The sequence below is a fragment of the Sarcophilus harrisii genome, chromosome 2, assembly GCF_902635505.1.
Source record: "Sarcophilus harrisii chromosome 2, mSarHar1.11, whole genome shotgun sequence".
In the NCBI taxonomy this organism is placed as follows: Eukaryota; Metazoa; Chordata; class Mammalia; order Dasyuromorphia; family Dasyuridae; genus Sarcophilus; species Sarcophilus harrisii.
Window position 1 is genome coordinate 559,832,572 of NC_045427.1, and position 23,991 is coordinate 559,856,562.

Genomic DNA, 23,991 nt, shown 5'->3' on the forward strand with positions numbered 1-23,991 from the left:
ATCAGAATTGTCTCCTCACTATCTGAAAAATAAACCATACTCCTTTATTCTTGGGTCTTCACTCTCATTCACAGCCCCACTCCATCTTTTCCCCCAACCTAAACAAATCATAACCATCCTACAGAACCCACCCCAACACCATCCCCAACCTCTACATAGAACACAGACCTTAATCACCTGTCTCTTTCCACTGAGCATCACTTATGATATTAGACAACCATTATCACATTGATAATCCTCAAACATATTAATTAGAATATTATTTTGTATACCAATGTTTATTCATTCAACAAGCAACTATTCAGGGATAGAGCGCTGTGTCGGGAGTCAGGAAGACCTGAGTTTAAATTGGCCTCAGACATTTATTAGCTGTGTGAGTCTGACTGAGTCATTTAACCTTTATTTTCCTTAATCCATTGGAGGAAGAAATTGAAAACAGCACTAGTATCTTTGCCAAGAAAATCCCATGGATGGTATGGCCCATGGGGTCATGAAAAATTGGACATGACTAAACAACAATTACATATTGGGCACTGGGGATTTAAAGATAGAAAGGAAATAGGTCCTACACTTAAAGAGCTTACATGTTTGGAGGAAAGAATGCTACAGAATAGTAAATTCAGAATGATTTCTGGAAAGGAGGTAAGGAGGGCCCAAATAACTATGGGGATCTCCAGTTGGGTATGCTACTTGAATTGAACCTTGAAGGAAGCTAAACATGATTTAGACATGAAGAAGTGTACTGTAGGTATGGGGGACAGCTCAAACAAAGGTATAGAGGTAGAAGGTAGAATGTTGAGTAACAGGAAAAAAAAAGTAGGCCAGTTTGGTGTAATGTTAGCATGTGACGAGAAGTGATAGGCAATGAATCTGGAAAAGCATCTCTTTTTTCAAAAGGCTCAAAATTAAGTTAGGGCAGCAAGACATAAACAGATGAAACTTTCTCCTTTTGTCTTCCTTCTCTAAAAAGGCAGGAACCGCATCACTGCCAACAGAAAATCCTATCTCAAAGGCAAAAAAACCTTATCAGATCAATAATGCATTCTCACTAATCCCTGAGGGAGAAAAGGTAATAAGCATTTATATAATGCCTACCATGTGCCAGTGCTTTTCCCTCACAATAATAATCTATTTTTCCAAATACATGTAAAGATAGTTTTCAACATTCATTTTTGTAAGACTTTTACGTTCCAAATGTTTCTCCCTCCCTTATCGCCAAAGGAAGACATCTGGCTCACCCAAGCTAAAGATAACACTTTATGAAAGCCTTTGACTGAAAATCTCCCATAGTAAGGAATTCACCATATTCTTAGGTATAACTCATTTCTAAGCCTCAGTTTACCATCTATGCAAAAAGGTCATTTAGATTAGATGCTCTCTAAGACATGTTTAAGTTCTTTATCTTAGGACTCCTAAAGAATTGAGTGATTAGTTTAGGGTTCCTGCAAAGTAAGAGCCACTAACAGAAATCATAGAATTTCCTCTGATCCTAACAATCACTTACATAAAAACTACTAAGATAAATCTCTTATAAATGGGAAACTGAGATAAAGAGAGTTCAAGTGACTAGCTCACTCTTGGCCAAAGAGATAGAAAATGTCAGAAGAAGAATTCAAATCCTGGTTTCTCCTAACTTAGAATTCAGATCACTATATCACATTGCCTGTATAACAGAACTCAGAACTAAAACAGAACTTGCCTCTCTCAATCAGACCCTAAGCAAAACACTTTCCCCATTTTCATTTCTGTAGATGTAATTACATAACAATATCTGATACCTCTTTAACTCTTCAAGATTTTTACAAAATGTTCACCATACACTCTCTTTTTGATCTTTATAATGACCCTGAGAAACATGGGGGGTAAGTATTTCTAGCCCTATTTTACAAATGAAGAAACATAGTCAGAAGGTAAAATGACATGTCCAAAGTCACATAGTTAGGAAGAAGCAGAACTGGATTTGAACCCAAGGGTCCTGATCCCTAATTCAGCTCTTCCTAACACTTCATGCTGTCTCCTTGTCAAGCCATCATCAATTCATTCTTAAGAACCTTTTCCCACACCCAAGCCTACATTGCTTTAGTCAACTAAAGAAACTACAGCATTTAGTAACTGCACTATTTCAACCTGCAGGAAGAGTAAATTCAGAACTTGAACGATATACATATTATTTCAAGTGTCTACTGTACTACTCTTTTTTTTATATAATAATTTTTTTTATTTTTTAAAATACATGCAAAGATAGTTTTCAAAATTCACTCTTGCAAAAATCTGTGTTCCACAATTTTCTCCCTTCCTCCCCCCACCACCTCCTCCCCTAAACAGCAAATTATCCAACATAGGTTAAATATGTGCAATTCTTTTAAACATATTTCTACATTTATCATGCTATACAAGAAACATTAGCTCAAAAAAAGAAAAAATGAGAGAGCAAAAGAAGCAAGCAAAGAATAACAAAAAGAAAGGTGAAAATACTATGTTGTGATCCACATTCAGGCCCCATAGTCGTCTCTTTGGATGCAGAGGGCTCTTTGCATCACAAGTCCTCATCTCATTGTTGAAAAGAATCAAGTCTATCACAGTTGATCATCAGATAATCTTGTTGTTGCTGTGGACAGTGTTCTTTTGGTTCTACTCACTTCACTTATCATCAGCTCATGTAAGTCTCTCCAGGCCTTTCTGAAATCATCCTGCTGATCATTTCTTATAAAACAATAATATCCCTTAACATTCATAACTTTTTGAGCCATTCTCCAACTGATGGGCATCCACTCAGTTTCCAGTTTCTTGCCACCACAAAAAGAACTGCCCCAAATTTTTTCACACATGGGTCATTTTTCCTTTTTTATAATATCTTTGAGATACAGGCCCAGCAGAGAAACTACTGGATCAAAAAGTATGCACAGTTTGATAGCCCTTTGAGCACAGTTCCAAATTGCTCTCCAGAATGGAGATCACATGGTTGAATCAGTTCACAAATCCACCAACAATGTATCATTTTCCCAGTTTTCCCACATCCCCTCCAACAATCTTTTCCTGTTATCTTAGCCAATATCAGAGGTATGTAATGGTACCTTAGAGTTGTCAATTTGCATTTTTCAGATCAATAGTTATTTAGAGCATCTTTTCATCTGATTGAGTTTCTTCATCTGAAAATTGTCTGTTCATATCCTTTGACCATTTATCAATTGGCTTGTATTCTTATAAATTTGAGTCAGTTCTCTCTATATTTTAAATATGAGGCCTTTATCTGAACCTTTGGATGTAAAATTTTTTCTCCAGTTTTCTGCTTCCCTTCTAATCTTGGTTGAATTGGTTTTGTTTGCACAAAATCTCTTTAATCTAATATAACCCAAATTGTGATTTTGTATTTCATAATATTCTCTAGGTTTTTTTGGTCACAAATTCCTTCTTTATCCACAGATCTTGTTCTCCTAATTTGCTTATAATAGCACCTTTTATGTTTAAATCATGACCCCATTTTGACCTTAATTTGGTATAGGGTGTTAGGTGTTGATAACTAGGTTAGGCTAGTTTTTGCCATACTATTTTCCATTTTAATTGATCTGCTCTTTACCACTCTTCACTAATCTATCACCCTTCTGGGAGAAAAGTAGAAAAATTTAAGTCCTTTTTCATTGTTATCTGACTGGACAAATAGCAGTTTTTGGAGGAGCCAGGAACATGACATTCTTGTGGAGATCAAAAGGAAGAGATAAACTCAATGTCAAAGTATTAGAGAAACAAATGCTCAATGCTGAGTTTTTTGTTTTTAATATAAATCCAGATTAGCCTGGGGAAACCTGATCAGCAATGATCAATGTGTGCCTTTAAACCCAACACTCCCGACTGATTTATTCCATCTTGGCTAAGGTCACTGGGATGACTTCAAATTTATTCCAAGTGTGAGCTCTCACCCTCTGTAAAATGAGGATGCACATGTTGCATCCACATTCTTGCTATGGGAGAACTGACTTTAGGGGCTTAAAGGAAAGTCCTTAATAAAGACCTCACCTAAGAAAAAGAGGATGAGGGAGGTAGAAAGTATGGACTTCAACAGGAACTAGAAAATAATTCAGAGAGCAACAATCACATTCAGTTTTCTTAATGAGGAATCCAACCTGCCACACCACGGTGCTAATGTCTTATCTCTCCAGCTAAATAAACTACATGTTCCTGAAGCCAAAAAGGTGTTTCATTCATCTTGGTATCACTCTCAGGGCTAAACACACAGTCCTGCATGGGATAGGTGCTCAATAAATATAAGGACCTGTATTCAATAGAATTGGATGGAAGTAATGCAAGGGAGAATAAAGACAAGTAACATGGTTATGAATCTGCCCCCTAAGTAAGGCAAGTCATTTTTCTTGTGAACTGGCAACAACAAAGAAACACAATCCCATGAAAGCTGATTCCCAGCAACTAATGTCTACAGGGAGAGAGAAGGCAAATCAATTTATTCCTCCTTAAAGGAGCAGCCTGGTGCAAACCCTGCAGTTTAGATGCCTAGGATAAGAATTCCATAAGTCCCCAGTTTGGGTTTTTTAAATGGAGGTAAATGTGGATAAGGCAGTTTATTCCAAGTTTGAGCTCTCACCCTCTACAATGGGGATGCATGTGTTGCAATGCTAAAATCAGAGGCTAAGTCCCAAAGAACTTCCAAGAGTTCAAAGGTTTGCAAGTGTGATAAAACCTTTCCCAGCTATGTATGCACAATAGCATCATCTCTCAAATGTACAGATTTTGCCCATTTCCAATGGTCACCCCATAGACAGATCCTGAAAGTCCTTGGCAAACTGTTCTGCACTCAGAAGTCCCCCTGGTAGCCCCAGGAAATGGTGGAGACCAGGGGAAATACATTCCTTTCTTATGATAGTTTATAGTTGAGGAGGTAAGAGAAGAGACCAAAAGGGAAAGGGGGAGGAAGTTTTTGAGAGTTTTCCACTGGCCATTGGACCCCCTTCTCTTATCAATGGGACCTTTCAGGGCTCCTTCTCCCCAAAGGAGACGTCATTTCCTGTCCAGCAACACTAACTCTATTGATCAGTACAGCTCTGCAAAACTCCACCACCCAAGTCCTTTTTGAAATGGTGGTCTGGGCCAAGGACTCAGCAATCAAGAGAGCAGGATCAGAAGATATTACCTCTCTAAGTCTCAGTTTCCTCATCTGTAATATGAAAATAATATTGTGGTAACAGTATTGGAACTATAAATAATAAACATAAAGACTAAAAAGAAATGCAGAAATAAATTAAATAATATAAATTAAATAAACAATCGGAAAGGGGATCTCCGGTAAAGTCATCCTTAGTTCAGCATTGCCTCCCAATTTCATCAGAGACAATCAGGAATATGTGTTGTCTGTAAAGCTCTGTGTGTAGAAGCACCAAGAGCAGAGGGCTCCCCTGCACAGCCCTTAGGTAATCAGCAGCAAAGCTGTTCATATTAAGACAGCTCAGGTACAGGAGTTCTGAGACCTCTAACACACTGTTGCTCTCTTTTGTCTCTGAGACACAAGAGAGAACCATGAAGATTCCAGCAGCACTCTGAACTTCAAAGACCCATGAGGGTATAAGAATTCAGGGGATCCAGAGCAAGAAACTAAATCCAGCTTACAATCCCATCTGAACTCTAGCAAGGTGCAGAGCCCAACCCTAGCACAAAGTCTCAATTTATGAAGTAAAGCTGGAAAGATGAGTAAATCAAAGCAAACACCAACCAGTGTAAAAAAAAATTTACAAATTGACTGATCCCCAGAAAGGGGAGAGTAATTCTGAAATCACTTTGCAAGGAGTAATTCAAAAGAAAATATGGATTTTCCACAACGACTACAACTACCAAAAAAAAAAAAAAAGTTTTCAAACAAAGATTTTAAAATTAAATAAAATCTCTGGAGTAAAGAACTAGAAGAAGAAACAGTTTATTAGAGATAGTAGTAAACATTAATTAATAAACTCCAATTGAAACAGCTACACCCAGCGAAAGAACTCTGGGAAATGACTATGAACCATTATATAGAATTTCCAATCCCTCTATTTTTGCCCGCCTGCATTTTTGATTTCCTTCACAGGCTAATTGTACACTATTTCAAAGTCCAATTCTTTTTGTATAGCAAAATAACTGTATGGACATGTATACTGACATTGTATTTAATTTATACTTTAACATATTTAACATGTATTGGTCAACCTGCCATCTGAGGGATGGGGTGGGGAGACGTTGGGGAAAAATAAGAACAAAAGATTTGGCAATTGTCAATGCTATAAAATTACCCATGCATATATCTTGTAAATAAAAAGCTATTAAAAAAAAAAAAAACCTAAACCAAAAAAACACAAATTCCATGAAAATTAGAATTGACCAAACAGAAATCAATGACTTCATAAGACAACAAGAAATATGGGAACAAAACTAAAATATTGAAACTATAGCAGAAAAGGTAGAGCATTTGATATGAAAAACAATAGTTCTTGGCACAATGCCTGGCATATAATAGATACTAAGTAAATGCCTGTAAAATGATCTGGAAAACTACTTAAGGAAAAATAATTTAAGAATTACTAACTGAAGACTCTCATTTAAAAAAAATCTATTTTAAGAAATCATAAAGGAAAACTGATCTATTTGAACCAAAGTACAGATAGAAAGAATCCACTAATCACCTTATGAAAGAAACCCCAGAAGAAAAGTCTTAGAAATGTCACAGAACTCCCACATCAAAGAAAACATTATGGCAAACTTCCAGAAGTAAGCAGTTCAAGAACCCAGAAACAACAGTCAGGGATCACACAATTCCTGGCAGCTACCACTAAAAATGAAAGCTCTTGGAATGTAATATTCTAAAAGAGAAAGGATATAGCCTTACAACCAAGACTAACTTATGCTGCAAAGCTGAGAATAATCCTAGAGAGAAAGAAAAAAAAAAAGGACATCTAATAGACCAGGGGCTTTCAAGCATTTCTGATGAAAAAAGATCAGAGCTGAGTAGGAACTTTGAAAGGCACATGCAAGAATCCAGAAAAACTGAAGGTAAATGTTTTTAAACAACTAAGATGAATTGAACAAAGTAATGCTAACACTTTAAATGAGAGAGAAGAAATAAATGTCCCATCAGAATTTTAATGTCTTCAAAAGTTACCAAGAGTTAAATGGGAAAAAAAAAAAAGAGGAACTGGGATCTGTTCTGAGGGTTTGATTGGAGATCAGGGAAGGAAAAGTAAAGGGAGGAATACACTAGGATACAAAGAAAGAAGAAGAAAGGGAAGGAACTTGCTATTTCTCAAAATTATACTGAGTAGGAAGAATATACAAACATGGAAATGGGGGGAATGGGCATCAGATAAGCCTTATTCTTATATGAAAGGACAAAGGAGAGCAAACCATACCTATACACACAAAGAAAAGTTCAGTAGAGAACAAGTGGAAAGGAGATAAGGGAGTGACATTAGTAGAGGATAAGCCAAAAAAATAATAATAACCTTGTGATCCTGAGCTGAGGAAAAGAAGGAAAAAGAAAAATAAAGAGATGGCATGTAAGGGGAATTTCTTAAATTGTCTCTTATACCATTGGGGAATGGGTGAACAAATTGGAGAATATCAATGCAATGAAATATTCTTGCATCATAAGAAATTGTAAAATAAATTACTTAAGAGAATCTTTGAGCAGTCTAAACTGATGGAGATAAAGTGAGAAGAACCAGGAAAACAAGTTATACAAGAACACTAGCATTGTAAAGAAAAACAAATCTAAAAGACGTCAGAACTCTGATTAATGCAATGATCAGAAGACCTGTATAGAAGCATGTAACCTACCCCGGACAAAGAGATGATGGATACAAGGTGCAGAAAGAGACATTCATTTCTGAATGTGGCCACTGTGTAGATTCATTTTGCTTGTTTATACTTGAATGTTTCAAATGTTTTCTCTTTTTTCTTTTCTCAATTTTTATGAACAAATGAAATGAGATAGGAGAGAATTAGCAACAGTAATGCCCCCCCCAAAAAAAAGGTCATTGAAATACATGTTTTTAAATATACAGAAGAGAGGTACAGATAAGTAATTTTAAAATAATAGGAAGATTTAGTATATGCTTTTCCCTCCAAACAAGCAATACAAAATATACTCAGATTCACAGTGTGTATGAACTAGATTTCTAAAGTTCCTTTCTGTTCTGATTCCACAATCCTATCTGTGCCTGATATCTAAGAATGAGCCTCGTTCTGTCTGAAGAAAGTCATCACCAAAAAAATCAGCCCCAGATGCTTACTTTGTTTTGGTACCAGCATTCATGAACGAAATGTCATCTGTACATTTCTGTAATTTATCCAATATTTTAAAGCACCAAAGTAAAAGTGAGTTGCCCAGACTTCACTGGGTGCTGAAGGGTCTCACAGAGCAGACATCCCAAGGAATCCTTACCCCTAACCTTCCTGCCAATGTCCCCTTCTCCCTTCTGACCCCTTCATCCTCAATCCCTCTGAGAGAACCCAAAGCTCCCACACTCTGAGGCAGGGCTAGCACAAAGGAAGCACTTACTAAATGCTTGTTGACTTGACTTCTTTCTTCCTAATGATAGTGGGCCAGCTTCTCCACCTGACCTTCCTATCCCATTAGAAATGTCCCAACACCAGCTAGATGAGCAAAAAGACATAAATTACAATTCTTCTTACTGTGCCCTAAGTGCTATCCTGCCACTGTACTCTAACAGCACAAAGTCCTTCCATGAAGCTCAACCCTACTTTTTGTGTTGTCTCATTCAACTAGAACGCGACTTTCAAAATAATAGAAAAAGATAATGACAAATGTTGAAGGAGATGTGGAAAAACTGGGACACTGATACATTGTTGGTGGAACTGTGAATGCATCCAACCATTCTGGAGAACAATCTGAAACTATGTCCAAAGGGCTATCCAACTGTGCACATCCTTTGATCCAGCAGTGTTACTGCTGGGCTTATATCCCAAAGAGATATTAAAAATGGGAAGGTGACCCACATGTGCAAAAATGTTTGTGGCAGCCCTTTTCATAGTGGCCAGAAACTGGAAACTGAGTGGATGCCCAACAGTTGGAAAATGGCTGAATACATTATAATATATGAATGTTATGGAATATTATTGTTCTGTAAGAAACAATCACCAGGATGATTTTAGAGAGGGCTAGAGAGACTTACATGAACTGATGCTAAGTGAAATGAGCAGAACCAGGAGATCATTGTACACAGCAACAACAAGATTATACAATGATCAATTCCAATGGACATGGCTCTCTTCAACAATGAGAGGATTCAGGACAGTTCCAAGTCTTGTGATGAAGAGAACCATCTGCTCCCAGAGAGAGGACTGTGGGAACTGAGTGTGGATCACAACATAGTATTTTCACTTTTTTTTGTTGTTGTTTGTTTGCTTTTTGTTTTCTTTCTCGTTTTTTTTCTTTTTGATCTGATTTTTTATTGTGCAGCATGATAATTGTGGAAATATATATAGAAGAATTACACATGTTTAACCTATATTGGATTACTTGCTGTCTAGGGGAAAGGATGGAAGGAGAAAATTTGGAACACAAGGTTTTGCAAGGGTGAATATTGAAAACTATCTATGTACATATTTTGAAAATAAAAGGTTTAAAAAGAAAAAGAACATGAGTTTCTTGGGAGAAAAGACTTGCTTGCTTTTCTTTCAGGACACATAGTGCTCAATAAAAATCTTTTTTCATTGATTCACTAAATAGCAACTTTAACCTCATTCCAGTTCTTTATATCTGTACATATTTGTACACATACACACCCTCCAATACAGTGGTTAGCTATTATAGCTGTCACCTTCACCCCACCTTGAAAAAACAATAGGAAAGATAAGGAAACTAGAACCAAAGGCAGGAAGTTACAAGGAGGCTCAACATAAGGAAAAAATTTCTAACAATGAGAGTTAGTCAACAATGGAATAGGCTACCTAGACAGACAATGGATTTCCATATGTATCACTTCAAGTTTCCAAGCCAAAGTTATGTGACCAGTCTAGTTTGTCAGGAATGATATAGTGAGGATTCCTGCTTTTGAGATGCTTTCAACTCTAAAATTCTACAGGAAAACTAGGATTGTAAGATTAGGTGACCCTCAAAGTCCCTGCCCCCTCTAGGAAAGTTCTGAGATTCTCTGAAACATGAAAGCTGTCAAAAATACCCCCAAAGTATTCCTGTTTCTTGGTGGAGAAACCTGCATTGTCCAGGAAACACTGCTCTCACAAAATATAGGTCTAAGAGGTCTGAATCATTTCTTATTGCTATACTCTGACAAGTGGCTGAGAAGTACTCTCCATATCATGTGAAGGTAAGAAGGGAAGAAAAGAAAGAAGGAAGGAGAGGTGAGAAGCACCCTGGCCAATGATAAATCCAGATCCTTCCAAGTGAAACAAAATAGTATCTCCACAAGGAAAAAACTTACCTGCAGGTCAAAGAACTTGCTGTATCGCCGATAGATAGTCTGGGAGGTGGAATCAGACCAAGTCACATTGATAATGTAGACCTATTAGAGGAAAAAGAAAAATGAATAAATTATAACAAAGATAAAGAGCTATTTAAATTATAATAACTCATATCTTTATAGTGTTTAAAGATCAATAAAGTTGTTTTCTTCATAGTAGCCCAGCAGTCAGGGAACCTAATGTTATCAGTATCAGAAAACCAGATCTCAGAAAAGTTCCATCATTCACTTGTGGTCTCATTACTAGTATTTTAAGGAGTTGGAATTCAAATCCACATTTACTAATTCGAAGACCAAAGTACTGAGTGAATATAAAATCAATATGCAAATTTGTGACATTCTAACTTGACTGGAGTTAGCACATTGGATAGAGGCTACACAAAGTATGGGAAACCATTTGAAGGGTAGAGAAAAATGCTCAAGCCATGTAACTTCTCCCACATCTAACCATTTCTTTCCCACCCTCCTACTACTTTCACACTTTTTTGATGAATACCAAAACTATCTGCTTTGGGAAAACCCTAGGCTGGAGTAGAAAATTCCCATATTACAATTACATCAACTGCTTTAAGATCTCTCCAAGAATCACAGAAAACTAGCCCATCCTGGAAAACTTCCCCCTATTATATTTCCTTAAATAAAGGATGGATTCATATAATGGATTCTTAATGACTACTGGTTGATGAATTTTGGCACAGAGGTTAGGATAAATAACAGATGGGACAAGAAAAAAAGAAGAGAAACTACTCTATCTCACATACATTCCCATCCCCAAGAAATAGAAATAGTGCTAGATCCAGAAAACATAAAGATGAAAAAGAAGGTAAGTATTCTAGTTGAAGGGAGAACAAGGACAGTTTGAAAGAAGATATGGAATAGGATTGACTTTTCCAGCAGTCTCCAAAAAGTATTTTCAAACTGTGTGGTAAACTGGGATCCAAGAAGTTAGTTTTCCAGGGAAGTTTTACAAGTAGATAAAAATGTTATTTTGGAATCTTGTTACTTTTTCTTATTCTATTTATAAATTAAGCTTTCAATGTCACCTGGATGAAGCAAGGATCAAAGAGTCAAAAACTTGCCCCAGTGAGCACTGACATATGTGAAAACTTAATAATGAAAAAAAGAAAATGGAAGAGAAAATCTTAATTACAATCCTCATAACCTCCACTCTCAATCTTACTTCCCTAATCTTTATTAGGTGGTATGCCCCACCTAATGTCATTCATGGGTATCATGATATAAGAGGCAATTAATTCCATAGAAACCATTATACAGATGGGCAATCAGCCAGATGATGTCATGGTAGGGTATGGCCATTTAGAGTGGGGTTTGATTATGAATTATTAACGAAACAATGTTTAAGTAACTTTATGACCAGTATGTCATTTTATTACTGTTTTATTATTATTATATTTCTGAACCTGCTGCCATCATGGATTGAAGAAGGCTGAACCAGTATTCAGAAAATTTAACTTCCTGTTTTGGCTTAGCCACTAATTAGTTAGCCAAATGACCTAGAGAGGTCACAGTTGTCCAAATCTGTAAACTGAGGAAGTTGGAAACAATAAGGGAATGGAAAGAGCACTCAATTACAAGTCTAGAGACCTGGGTTCTGATTCAACTATGTAAACCCAAGCTAATCAATTAACCTTTAAAAACATCAGTTTCCTCGTCTATAAAATGAAGCAATTTAAATAGATAACCTCTAGATCCTTTCTAGTATTTCTTTTAAGATTGTCTAGGATACCCTAGGAAGACCTTCCAATTTTGGTGATTTATTAAAAATTTGTTTAGTAAAGATTCTGCTTTACACTATTTGGCTTACAGAATACTATGCAGCTTGATAGTCAATTAATAAGAATTTATTAAATATCTACTAGGCATTAACAGGCACTGTGTTAATGTTGGAAAGAAGTATACAAAGAACAAGACAATCCCTGCCCTCAAAAAGGTTGCTTATATTTAGAGAAACACTATGTATGTATTACTTATGTGTGTGCATATATACATATAATACATATATACATTTTTTATATATACACACAAAAAAAATGCCAGCCTTTGAGTGGGAACAAGAAAGGCTTCTGGTGATGAAGGAGTGCATTCCAGACATGGAGGACAAGTTAAAAAAAGACTCAAGAGACTGAAAGAAGAATGTCATCTGAGGAACATATCAGAAGGCCAGTTTGCATGAAACTTATTGTGTATGAAGTAAAGTAGTTGGAGCCAAAGGTGTGCTGGAATCAGATCAAGACTGACTAGAGTCAAATGTTCAGTTTTTTAGAGTGAAAATTTATACCTTGAAATCAGCAAATGTAAATCAGGCTTATCCAGACTTTGGAATGTAATGGATAAATTATTAATGATGCAAATTAAATATAAAAATGTATCTTGCACTTTTAAATATAAAAGTTACACAATTTCTAAAATTTTGGAGCCCTCACCAAAGGAGTAAATTCATTTGAGAACAGAGAATTAAGAAATGTCTTGCTTTTTAGGGAGTCAGGAAAGGGGATCTTAGACTAAGAACAAGGAGAGCTGGGTTGAGATAACTAAATGGAGAGGTGGAGCTCAATGGGAGTTCCTTGCACGTTTTAGACTAAGAAGATAAAAATTCTCAAATATAACCAGCTATGAATTGTCTTATTTCCAAATACATCATTCCCATCTGCATCTTCATTATCTGGAGAGTAGACGCAGCGATTGCTGGTATCTGGGGGTCCAGATACCAAGTATCTGGGGGTCCAGTTTGAAGTCCTGCCAGAAAGAATTCAGGAGAATGAGGCTGGAAGGGAGAAGGTGAGATTAGGCAGTAGCCCCAAGATAGTAAACCCATGACTGAAGACAAGAAGATAATCCCAAGGGAGATAAGCAGGGGAGGTTTGGTATCCTCTCCATGGGTTCTCACCACCAAGTTCAGTCAATGATGCATCCTCTCTCCCCTTTCCTTCCTTCTATCTCCTTCCTCCTCTTCCTCTCCCCTCTCCTCACTCTCTCCACCATGCTAGTGTCTTGTCTCCTGACCACTGTTCTGGGTAGCTTCCATTCTAAAGAAGCAGAAATGGACGTCCCCTCCCAGAGTGTATCCTGTTGCCTCACCAAAATCAATGAAGCAGAAGTCATTCTTCCAAGGAGCAGGTAAGTGATACAGTGTACAGAGCACCAGACCAGGAGTCAAGGAGACTCATCTTCCCAAGTTCAAATCTGGCCTCAGACATTTACTAGCTGTGTGGCCCTGGACACTTTGTCTTAATTTCCTCATCTGTAAAATGAGCTAGAGAAGGAAACAGCAAACCACTCCATTATCATTACTAAGAAATGAGGTCACAAAGAGTAGGACATGACTGAAAATGATTGAACATTATTTCAAGATAATCAACCAGATCCCAAATAAAGGGATTAACCTCAGCCATCTCCTAATCCCTCAACTGATAAGAAAGGAGGAAGGGGAGAGGGAAACCTCTTACATTTATCAAAAAACCATACACTATTAGAGCTAAAAGGAACTTTAGAAAACTTCTGATCTAAGAGTTCTTTGTGTATTGGACCCATTTGGAAAAACACATAAATCCCTTCTCAGAATGCTTTCTTTTTAATTTTATAAATGTATAAAATAAAATACCAGAATTATACCAAACCTAGTTATCAAAATTTAAAAAAAAAAAAAATTGTGGACGCAGACTAAGAAATTCCTAGTATAAACGTTTCATTTTAAAGATAAAAAATAGGCTCAATGACTAAGTAACTTGAGCAATGAAACTTCTATTGCTAATAACTGTAGGAATCCGGGAGGCAGGAAAGCATAGAGATCATGTATATCCTGAAGTCAAAATCAAGGACTTGCTGAAAGCTAAAGCTTTCTAGCTATCATCATCCATAGACAGATGTTTGAATTTAATGTCTCCTCACCCCCAAAAAATGTTTGAAGGCTCCCCCTCCCTGCTCTATCTCCAGCCTACCTACCACTCTGCAGGGACCGTTGATGCAGTAGATATGTATCAGGGTCTATGTCTTCTTCTAGGGCTCAGGATTTAGCTCAAGCTGATGGCGACAAGGGATATACTGGGAAAATAGCAGCCTTAATTACCTAGTGATAACTGACATTTTTATAGCTCTTTAGTTTTCAAAAGGCTTTGAATATATTAAATCATTTAATCTAAGTACCCTGATGTGATCTGGACACTGTGAAACTTGACTGACCACCCAGGACACTATTCCACATCCACATGTTCTGTTTCAGAGGCAGCTTTAAGGAAACTCAGGGTTTTCTGTTTCTTTTTTCCAAACCTTCTTTGGAGATAAGCTCAGAGATAACAGAAAGGTAGCTGGCAGGCTTCTCCCACTCAAATGCTGAGCAGAAAAGACTTTCTCTTCTTCTAGACACCAGAAATCCAGGTTTATCTTCACAGAAACATACACACACGCTTCTCTGAATTCCTAGACCTGGGGCTGCTGGCTCCAGAGACTTTTCAGAGATAAACCACAGAGAAAGAGCAGGTGAAGGGAAGAGGGGACAGAGCAGAGGTCAGATGAGAAAAACCAGTTCTGTTTACCATCAGCTCCTTTGAGGGCCCATAAATCCTTCTGCAACAGGAGCCAAGCAGAAAAGTAGCATTACAAAACAGCTGGTGTCTGAGGGAGGTTTTGCAGTGAACTATTCTGTCTCCAAAGGGAGTTGTTTGGGGGATATGTTTCTGAGGGAAGATCTTACTTGTAGGGTTTTTGCAGATTTTTCTTTTGCCTTTCTCTAGACATTTTTCATGGAAAAATTTTGGGAGCTTCCTTTCAGGGCAATCCCACATCCTATCTGAGGGACCTGAGAATACTAACCAAAGAAGTGCTCCTTTTATCTTCATTCTCTGAAAAGGAATGGACCATATTTCTGCCAACAGAAAATCCTATCTAAAAGGCAGGGAACCTCATCAGATCAATAATGCATTCTCACAAGTCCCAGAGGGACAGAAAAGGGTAATAAGCATTTATATAGGACCTACTATGTGCCAGTGCTTTTTTCCCTCCAATAGTATTTTATTTTTCCAAATACATGTAAAGATAGTTTTCAACATTCTTTTTTTAATGATGAAAATACTATGTTGTGATCCATCCTTGGTCCCCACAGTCCTCTCTCTGGATGCAGATGGTTCTCTCCATCACAAGTTTATTGGAATTGGCCTGAATCACCACATCATTCTTTTTTGCAAGACTTTGCAAGACAATTTTTTTTTATTCTCCCACCCTTACTCCCCCCAAGACAACAAGCAATTTAATATAGATTAAATGTGTGCAGTCTTTTTAAATGTATTTCCACATTTGTCATTTGTGTGCAAGGAAAATCAGATCCAAAAAGAAAAACCAAACAAGCAAGCAAACAAACAAAAAAGGTAAAAATGCTATGCTTAGATCCACATTCAGTCTCCATGGTTCTCTCCCTGAATGCAGATGGCATTTTCCATCCCAAATCCATTGGAATTATCTTGAAACATTGCATTGTTGAGAAGAGTCAAGTCCATCACAGCTGATCATCACATAATCTTGCAACTGTACAGTATTCTCTTGGTTTTACTCACTTCACTCAGCATCCAGTTCATTTAAGTTTTTCAAGCTTTTCTGAAATCAGCCTTCTGATCATTTCTTATAGAACAATAATATTCCATTACATTCATATATATCCATTTCCCAACTGTTGGGCATTCACTCAGTTTTCTTTTTCTTTTTTTGCACATGTGGGTCCTTTTCCCTTTTTTATGATCTCTTTTGAGATATAAACCCAGTGATGAGACTGCTGGATGAATAATTTTGTAGTCCTTTGGGCATAGTTTCAAATTGCTTTCTAGAATGGCTGGATCAGTTCACAACTCACCAACAATGCATCAGTGTCCCAGTTTTCCCACATCCCCTCCAACATTCATCATTATCTTTTCCTGTCAGCTTAGCTAATGAGAGATATGAGATGGTATTTCAGAATTGTCTTAGTTTGCATTTCTCTGATCAATAGTGATTTAGACAGAACATTTTTTCATGACTTTAGATGGCTTTAATGTCATCATCTGAACATTGTCTGTTCATATCCTTTGACCATTTGTCAATTGGGGAATAGCTTGTATTCATATAAATTTGAGTTAGTTCTCTATATATTCTAGAAATGAGAACTTTATCAGAAAAGCTACCTTTCTGCTTCCTTTCTAATTCTGTGTGCCAGTGCTTTTTATAAATATTTTCTCTCAGAATCCTCACAACAATCTTTAAGGTAGGTGCTATTATTATTCTCATTTTATAATTGAAGAATCTGAGGCAACCAGAGGTTAAGAGGCTTGCCCAAATTCACACAGCTAACAAGTATCTGAGTTCACATTTGAATTCAGGTCTGCTTGACTCCAGGCCCAACATTCATCTTATCCATTGCATCATCACGTCTCTGAATTTTTCCTGTGCCCACCTGATCTCTGTTAATCTGGCCCATCTCATTAGAACTAGATTCGTGGTGGGCAGTCTAGGGCCAGATGGGAGTCAGGACCTGGATTCCAGTTCATGCTCTGCTATTATGTTGCTGGATAAATCATATAATTTTAGACGCAGAAGACACCAAGACATCACCTAATCCAGTTTTCTCGTTTTACAGGTAAAGAATCAGAAGGCAAATAACTCGCTCCCAAGCTGGTCCAGCTGGCATTAGAAGCCAGGTTTTTTTCCAGGATTCTTAATGCTGCCTCCTATCCTGTTCAAGCCTACACTTTAATCCTTAGTTTCACTCTTTGTGAAATAAGAAGGCAGGAAAGAGAAATGCAAATTAAAATAAATCTGATGTTTCATCATATTCCTATTCATCAGAACAACCAGCATTTTTATTTCTGGCAGCAAAGATTGAAAAGCACAGTGGGTATCTAACAACTAGGGGATTGGTTGCACAAATTAATCCTGTTGCCTCAGTTTCCTAATCTATAAAATGAGCTAGAGAAGGAAATGGCAATGGTTTCCATCTAAATAAAATGGAATATTATGGTACCATAAGAAGCAACAAACAAGAAAAATTCAGGGATGTTTTATATTAGTATGAATTGATGCACAGTAAAAAACAAAACAAAACAAAAAACCCAGAAATAGAAACAGAATAATAACTTCTATAATAATCATGATATGTGAAAAACAACAACCCTCAAAGACATCAAAATGTTAATCATCATCTTGATTAATCATGACTTCAGAAAACTAATGGTGAAGCATACCTCTTATTTTACTTTTGGGCAGAGGACTGAGTCAAAGAATGAGACCTGTGTTGTCAAACATGACCAGTAATTGATTTGACTTTTGGTTTAACAGAATTTTTGCTGTGTCATGGGAAAGCTAAATTACTGGAAAGTGATGGATTTTTCTTTAGAGTATAAAAGAACACATATTAAACAACATTTTTTTAAATGAGGGGGTTGCACTACATGAATTCTAAAGTCCACTACAATTCTAGGTTCAAGTTTTATTTCTAGTATCAAAGTTCCAGGTCCATTCTCATTCTATCAACTCCATTCTTTCTGTGCTACCTCAAATTATATATAATTATAAATTATACTATGTAACTCATTGTGATATCTTAGAGCAGCAATTCTCAAAGTATGGTCCATGAATCCCCAGGTGGGTTCCCAAAACCCTTTAAGAGGTTCTGTGAGGTTAAAATTTTTTTATAATACTAAGATATTTTAATTACAAATTCAGTAAATAATGAAAGGGAAGTACAGTGGATAAAACACTGGACATGAAATCAGGAAAACTCATCTTCCTGAATTAAAATCCAACTTCAGACACTTCATAGTTATGTGATTCTGGGCAAGTTACTTAATCCTATTGCCTCAGTTTCCTCATTTATAAAATGTACTAGAGAAGGAAATGGCAAACCACTCCAATATCTCTTTCAAGAAAACCCCAAATAGGATCATGAAGAGTCAGACATGACTGAAATAATTCAACCATAAAATATTGATAAATATAATCAACATAAACAAAAGCTCTTAGGGGTAGGGTTCTCAATAATTTTTAAGAATGCAAAGGAGTCTTGAGACCAAAATGTTTGAGAATTGCTTCCTTAGAGCTCTGATAAGTGGTGTGGTACACACAGTGAAGACTAGATCTCCAAGTCAGGAAGAGCTGATTTCAAATCCTGACATACTGCCAATGGTGAGTCATTTAACCTCCCAAGTGATTCCCTAAGATTCAAATCTGTACTTCAGGGGCAGAGATGGATTGGTGAATAACGACTCCAGAGGAGTTTCCCACTTGGATAAAAAGGCTCAAAGATAAATGCCATTTATTATTTTTATTATTGTTATTAATTATTAAATCCAGTAAAAATATTAAAAATAATATTGTTATTGTTCAGTAGATCATAAGACCCTCAAGATAAAGGACTAATTCTCATTTTATCTATCTCCAGCACCTAGCATCTTACTCTACATCTTTCTCTAGATATTTTTCTCATTCTCATTTCTCATTCTTCAATCATTTGTGCCAACTTAGCATTTGTCACAGGCTAACTTATTTTCTGATTCTTTACCTTGACTCCCTAACCAAAAAGTAAACTCCTTAAAAGTACAGCCCCTTTCTCTCTTTCCTCTGCCCCCCTCTCCCCCCCACAGGACAGCAGAGCATCAGGCTGGGTCTGCCAGAGATGCTCAAAGAGGTGCTCAATAAATGCTTATTAGATTGGATGGATTGGATTGTTGGATTTAGAGAAGCTAGAAAAGTTAGGGGAAGTGAAGGTGGGGAGAGCCCAGTAAAAGGGGAGCCAGTTGAACAAATCCTAATTGCCACAAAAGGAACTAGGTTCTTAAAGTCAAGGAGGTACAGGGGAAGATGTGCTCACTTCCCTGCTTCCCAAGCCTCCTAATACCACATTTCCAGGTAAGGAAACTACCCTCTATGCAAATCAGTTTCAATTTCATTTCTGAGCTCCACTAATCAGACCTACCTCTCTTACAATCCTGGCACTCACAGAGTCCTAGGCTGTGACTAATTACAGTTAATTTATGGCTCAAGCATCCAGGAGGGACCAGGACCTGCAACATATTTAATTAGTGCTGGTGCTCTCTTTACCGCTGAAAACTGCAATTAAGGGTGAGGAGTTACGGGCTCAGGGCAGTGGTGCGCCGATGGCCCTTTACTGTGGGCAGCTTTATTTTTCCTGGACCCTCTCCAGCTCCCCTGGCCTTAGGCCAAAGGGGAACAAAGTAAAAAAAATCTCCTTCGCCTGTGCCCAGCACTGGGTCAACTGGGTCAACAACTCTGGCTGGTTATCCTGGCTGATCAGCAGTTGCCGTTGGGGGCTTTCAAGGTCATCGGGAACCACAGTGGCCTTAGCATCTTAATATCCTCCTAATAGCTGCACTGGTCAGAATTAACTTTGTTATAAAGTAGCCACTGACAAAAAGTATGGCGCCTTGACTAAGCAATTGGAGAAATGGATGGTCCGATATTTGGAGTCGGGGGAGAGATTATACCATTAGACTGGGGCAAACTGCCTACTAATGTCCAACATCTAGGAGACTGTGACCTCCAGCACTGATCCTTCATTTCTCCAGTCCCTGTTATATTTATTGTGAACTTAAACAACTTAGTCCACCTTTTCTCATTCTTCAATCATTTGTGCCAACTTAGCATTTGTCACAGGCTAACTTATTTTCTGATTCTTTACCTTGACTCCCTAACCAAAAAGTAAACTCCTTAAAAGTACAGCCCCTTTCTCTCTTTCCTCTGCTCCCCTCTCCCCCCCACAGGACAGCAGAGCATCAGGCTGGGTCTGCCAGAGGTGTTCAAAGAATACTGACTGAATGAATGGACAGAAATCAAATAGTGCACATCAAAGTGACTTATGGAGCAGGGTAGCAAGAGCTCTCGGCCTTTCATAGCGCTCTGTGGAAGGATGCCCATCATTTGAATTCATAAGGCTGAGGGGAAGAAAACATCTGGCTCCATGTGGGGGTCTTCACCAACAGTGAAACCCACCAGATAGATCGAGTTTAATAGTCTGTGGCCTCTTGGTTAATGATTTTGAGCCTGGCCTTGGAAAGCAGGAAAGCCAAGACACCCCCTGGTGCAGCCCTATTAAAATTCTAGCTTATCTGCTGAGGGGTGTGAATTTGGGGAATGGCAGCTACTTGAAAAACATGTAACTCGGAAAACAGAACACCTCTCCCTTCTGTTTATACTACAGGATTAATTGCCAGGTAACAAACCTTTCTAGGTTTCAGAGCAAGTTCATTGCTGGTTTTTGGTGGGGTTTGATGTTTAATAAGTGGTCCCAATGGGCAATGGGGTCACTTACAGGGGAAGAGCCATTCATATCCCTTCTCATTCCCTATAAAATCTGTCAACAAAGAACCAGCTGGCCAAGAAGGGCCTTCCTACAGTGCTCACACATTTTGTGGTGTAGACAATAGATGAGTGAATTGGCAGGTCAAGGGTCAGCAGCCTGGAATTCAAGGCTTCCTTTACCAATGATCTTCCTGGCCCCCATTACCACCTACTTTCCCACTGACTCCACCTGAAGACAAAATAAGGAAGTAGAGAGTCTGATTGACTGACTGACTGATGGGGGAAGCAAAAACTATTCAGACCTCCTTTTTAGCCAGGAAGGTAAGGACACTGCCACTAAGATAAAAATGATGGAGAGCCACTGCTCCTAACTCTCCGGTTAAGAGACCTTTGGGCATCTAGTACCTTAGTGCTTCTTCCTATGGCTTCTGTCCCTATTCTACCTGAACCATCCATGGGGTGGTCACACTACATCACCCCCCAGGACACTGTAATAGCTACCTGATCTTGAAGAATTCTGAAATTCCCCCTTCCTCAATCTCTAGTCTTTCTGTCTCTCCCACAGTCTCATTGTTTTTAAACTGGTTCTTTGACCTTACCTAGACCTTCCCATTCTCAATAAGCATTTCAAGCTGTTGGACGGTTTTAAAGCATCTATCATACACCAGGTTCTGTAGTATAGTACTGAGAATACAAAGCCAAAAAAAAGAAAAGAAAAGAAACAGTTCCTGCTCTCAAGGAGATACAACATATACATATAAATATAAGATAATTGAGGAAAAAAACCATTACTAATGATTACCCTAGTTCTAGCTTCTCTTTAGCACTTTCATAGTCTTAGCCCTATGGTTAACGCGTTCAGTTATGCAGTTCTCCACTCCTTAATCCCTTGTCTTTCTGTCTGCAGTCACTTATGTGTCCAGTACAGATTCATCCTCACCATCTGTGCTTCTGGTCAGTGGACAGAAGACAGGGCCTAGAGTCAGAGAGATTCATCGTCCAGAGTTCAAATCTGTCCTCACATATTTACTAGCAATGGGACCCTGATCACTTAACCTATATGCCTCCATTTGGAGAAAGAAATGGCAAATCACTCTAGTATCTTTGCCAAGAAAACTTCAAATGGAATTGAAAAGAGTTGAACACTATTAAAAAACAACTTTAAATAACAACAAATAGATTTTAGGAACTTATCCTATTCCCTCTTTTCAGATTATCTTTAATTTCTTCCAATCTAATGATTCCTTCCCTACTATCTACACATAAGCTTGAAACTCTTTAACCCTTAAAAATATCCTTCAAATATCCTTCAAAGCCCCTTTTCCCAAGTGCCAAGTTTAGGGCTTTGTATCCAGTTAGTTCTTAATAAATACTTGTTGAACTGAATTTAAGTAAAAAAGGCAACAATGTAGGTTGGTGTGGAAGTATTATTCAGGCAAATCTATTCAAAGAAACCTAAACTTCAGACTTTTATGAAGCAATAGAAGGGGGTACATTCCCTGGTGGAAATCCTGGCCTGGGAAAAGCAGATGAGCAGAAAGGAACTCATTTTCTGGGCCTGGAGAACAATGATAAAACCCTTAGGACATTCCTCCTACAAAGAATAAAAGGGTATAAGACCTCACCCCACCTCCCCAGAGAGGATTTTTTTTTTTTTTAAGATTCTTGGCAGGAAATAAGAGTGTGTGTAAAACAAGGGAACCCAAGATTCACAAAACCTACATAGGACTTTTTGCTGTTATTGTTTTCTCTACTGTCAACAGAGTGTATGAGAATAATGAGAGTAAGACAGCCTTCTTAAACTCTTTCTGATGAACCCCATTACTTGTCTGGAATACAGGGTTATCACCGAATGAAAGAACGTCAACTCTCAGAAACCATTTTGTCATTTTTAACAGAGAGACCAAATGTTTTTCAAGGTCGCATAGTGAGTTAATTAGGGACGTGATCTACAACTCAGACCTTCAACCTTCTCTTCTGGGTTAATTCTACAGGAGCCAATCTCAGAAGGGCGGAGATGAGGTCCTAACTGGGAGACAGAATGGTAGCCTAAGCCTATAGGGGTCTAAATCAACAATAATAAATAGGTTTTAGAATGTCATGAAGATGGATGTGTCAAAGGGAAGAAAAAAAAAAAATAAAATCTTCCAGGAATGTTTTTCAAGAACAGGAAACAAAAAACAATCCAGACCAAGTGAAGCTTCAGGATTATTAAGCTAAAGATCCATGCAGAAAATTCAACAGGATGACCAACCCTTCAAATGAATCTTCATTAAGACCTCAAATGTAAATTGCCATAGGAATCACTCTCTTCTCTAACTTCAAAGAACACTACGTCCTTTTCTTATTTTGTATCCCACTCTTTTGTTCTCCATTTCCCGTCTCCCTCCATGATTCCACAGGATTGTCCCCCATGCCTAGAATACACCTGCTACTCATCTCCACCCCAAGATAGACTCCTTAGCTTCATACAAGTCTCAGCTTAAGCACTGTCTCCCCTCCATGAGACTCTTGATCACCCCAGCTGCTTGTGCTTCCCTATCTAATTTATATATATGTACATACTCACATGCACACATGTTGCTTTTCCAGAGAATATAAGCTCCAATGACTTTTGTCTCTGTATCCCCAACAGCTACTAACAGGTGCTCAGTAAGTATCTGGCTGATAGCTACTTGCAAAGCCATACCTTGGTACTCCTCATTAATAGGTTCCAGAGGGTCTGGGGCTGGCCAGCTTCAAGACCAAGACAACAGCCCAGTGTAAAGAGTGCTGAGCAATCCTCAAGTGCCAAAGCGTGTTTCAGAACACATCAAACCCAGAATCTGACCGGTTGTGACCAGACAGGTGCCGAGGTACTGCTGCATTTCTCTTATCTATTCGATTGCAAATCTAACTCCTGAAATTCGTCTGGGTCACGGCAGAAAGAGAGCGGGACTTGGAAGTCGGGAAGTTTGAATCTGCCTCAGATATTAACTAGTTCTGTTGTATAGCCTGGGGAAGATACTTAAAACGTCGATGGTCTCAAATGCTGTCAAATGGGGATAATAGTCTCTTTATAAGTATCTATCAATCAATAAACAAGCATTTACAACAGTCTGTTCTGTACCAGGAACCAAGTTAGATAGTGAAGGTTTAAGTAGAAAGAATGAAACAATCCTTTGCATTCTAATGAGGGAAACAAGTACACAATAACATATGCATATAACATACATGT

At 37.9% G+C, this 23,991-nt stretch overlaps 1 protein-coding gene across 3 annotated transcripts in view; it reads right to left on the minus strand.

Moving 5' to 3' along the window:
* SH3PXD2A (SH3 and PX domains 2A) overlaps positions 1-23,991 on the minus strand; it is a 319,685-nt gene that overhangs the window by 248,135 nt on the left and 47,559 nt on the right. For all 3 annotated transcript variants that reach the window (XM_031955791.1, XM_031955789.1, XM_023496115.2), the window contains exon 2: positions 10,440-10,520. In XM_031955791.1, coding sequence (XP_031811651.1) covers positions 10,440-10,520 — 81 coding nt within the window. The remainder of the gene's footprint in view (positions 1-10,439; positions 10,521-23,991) is intronic.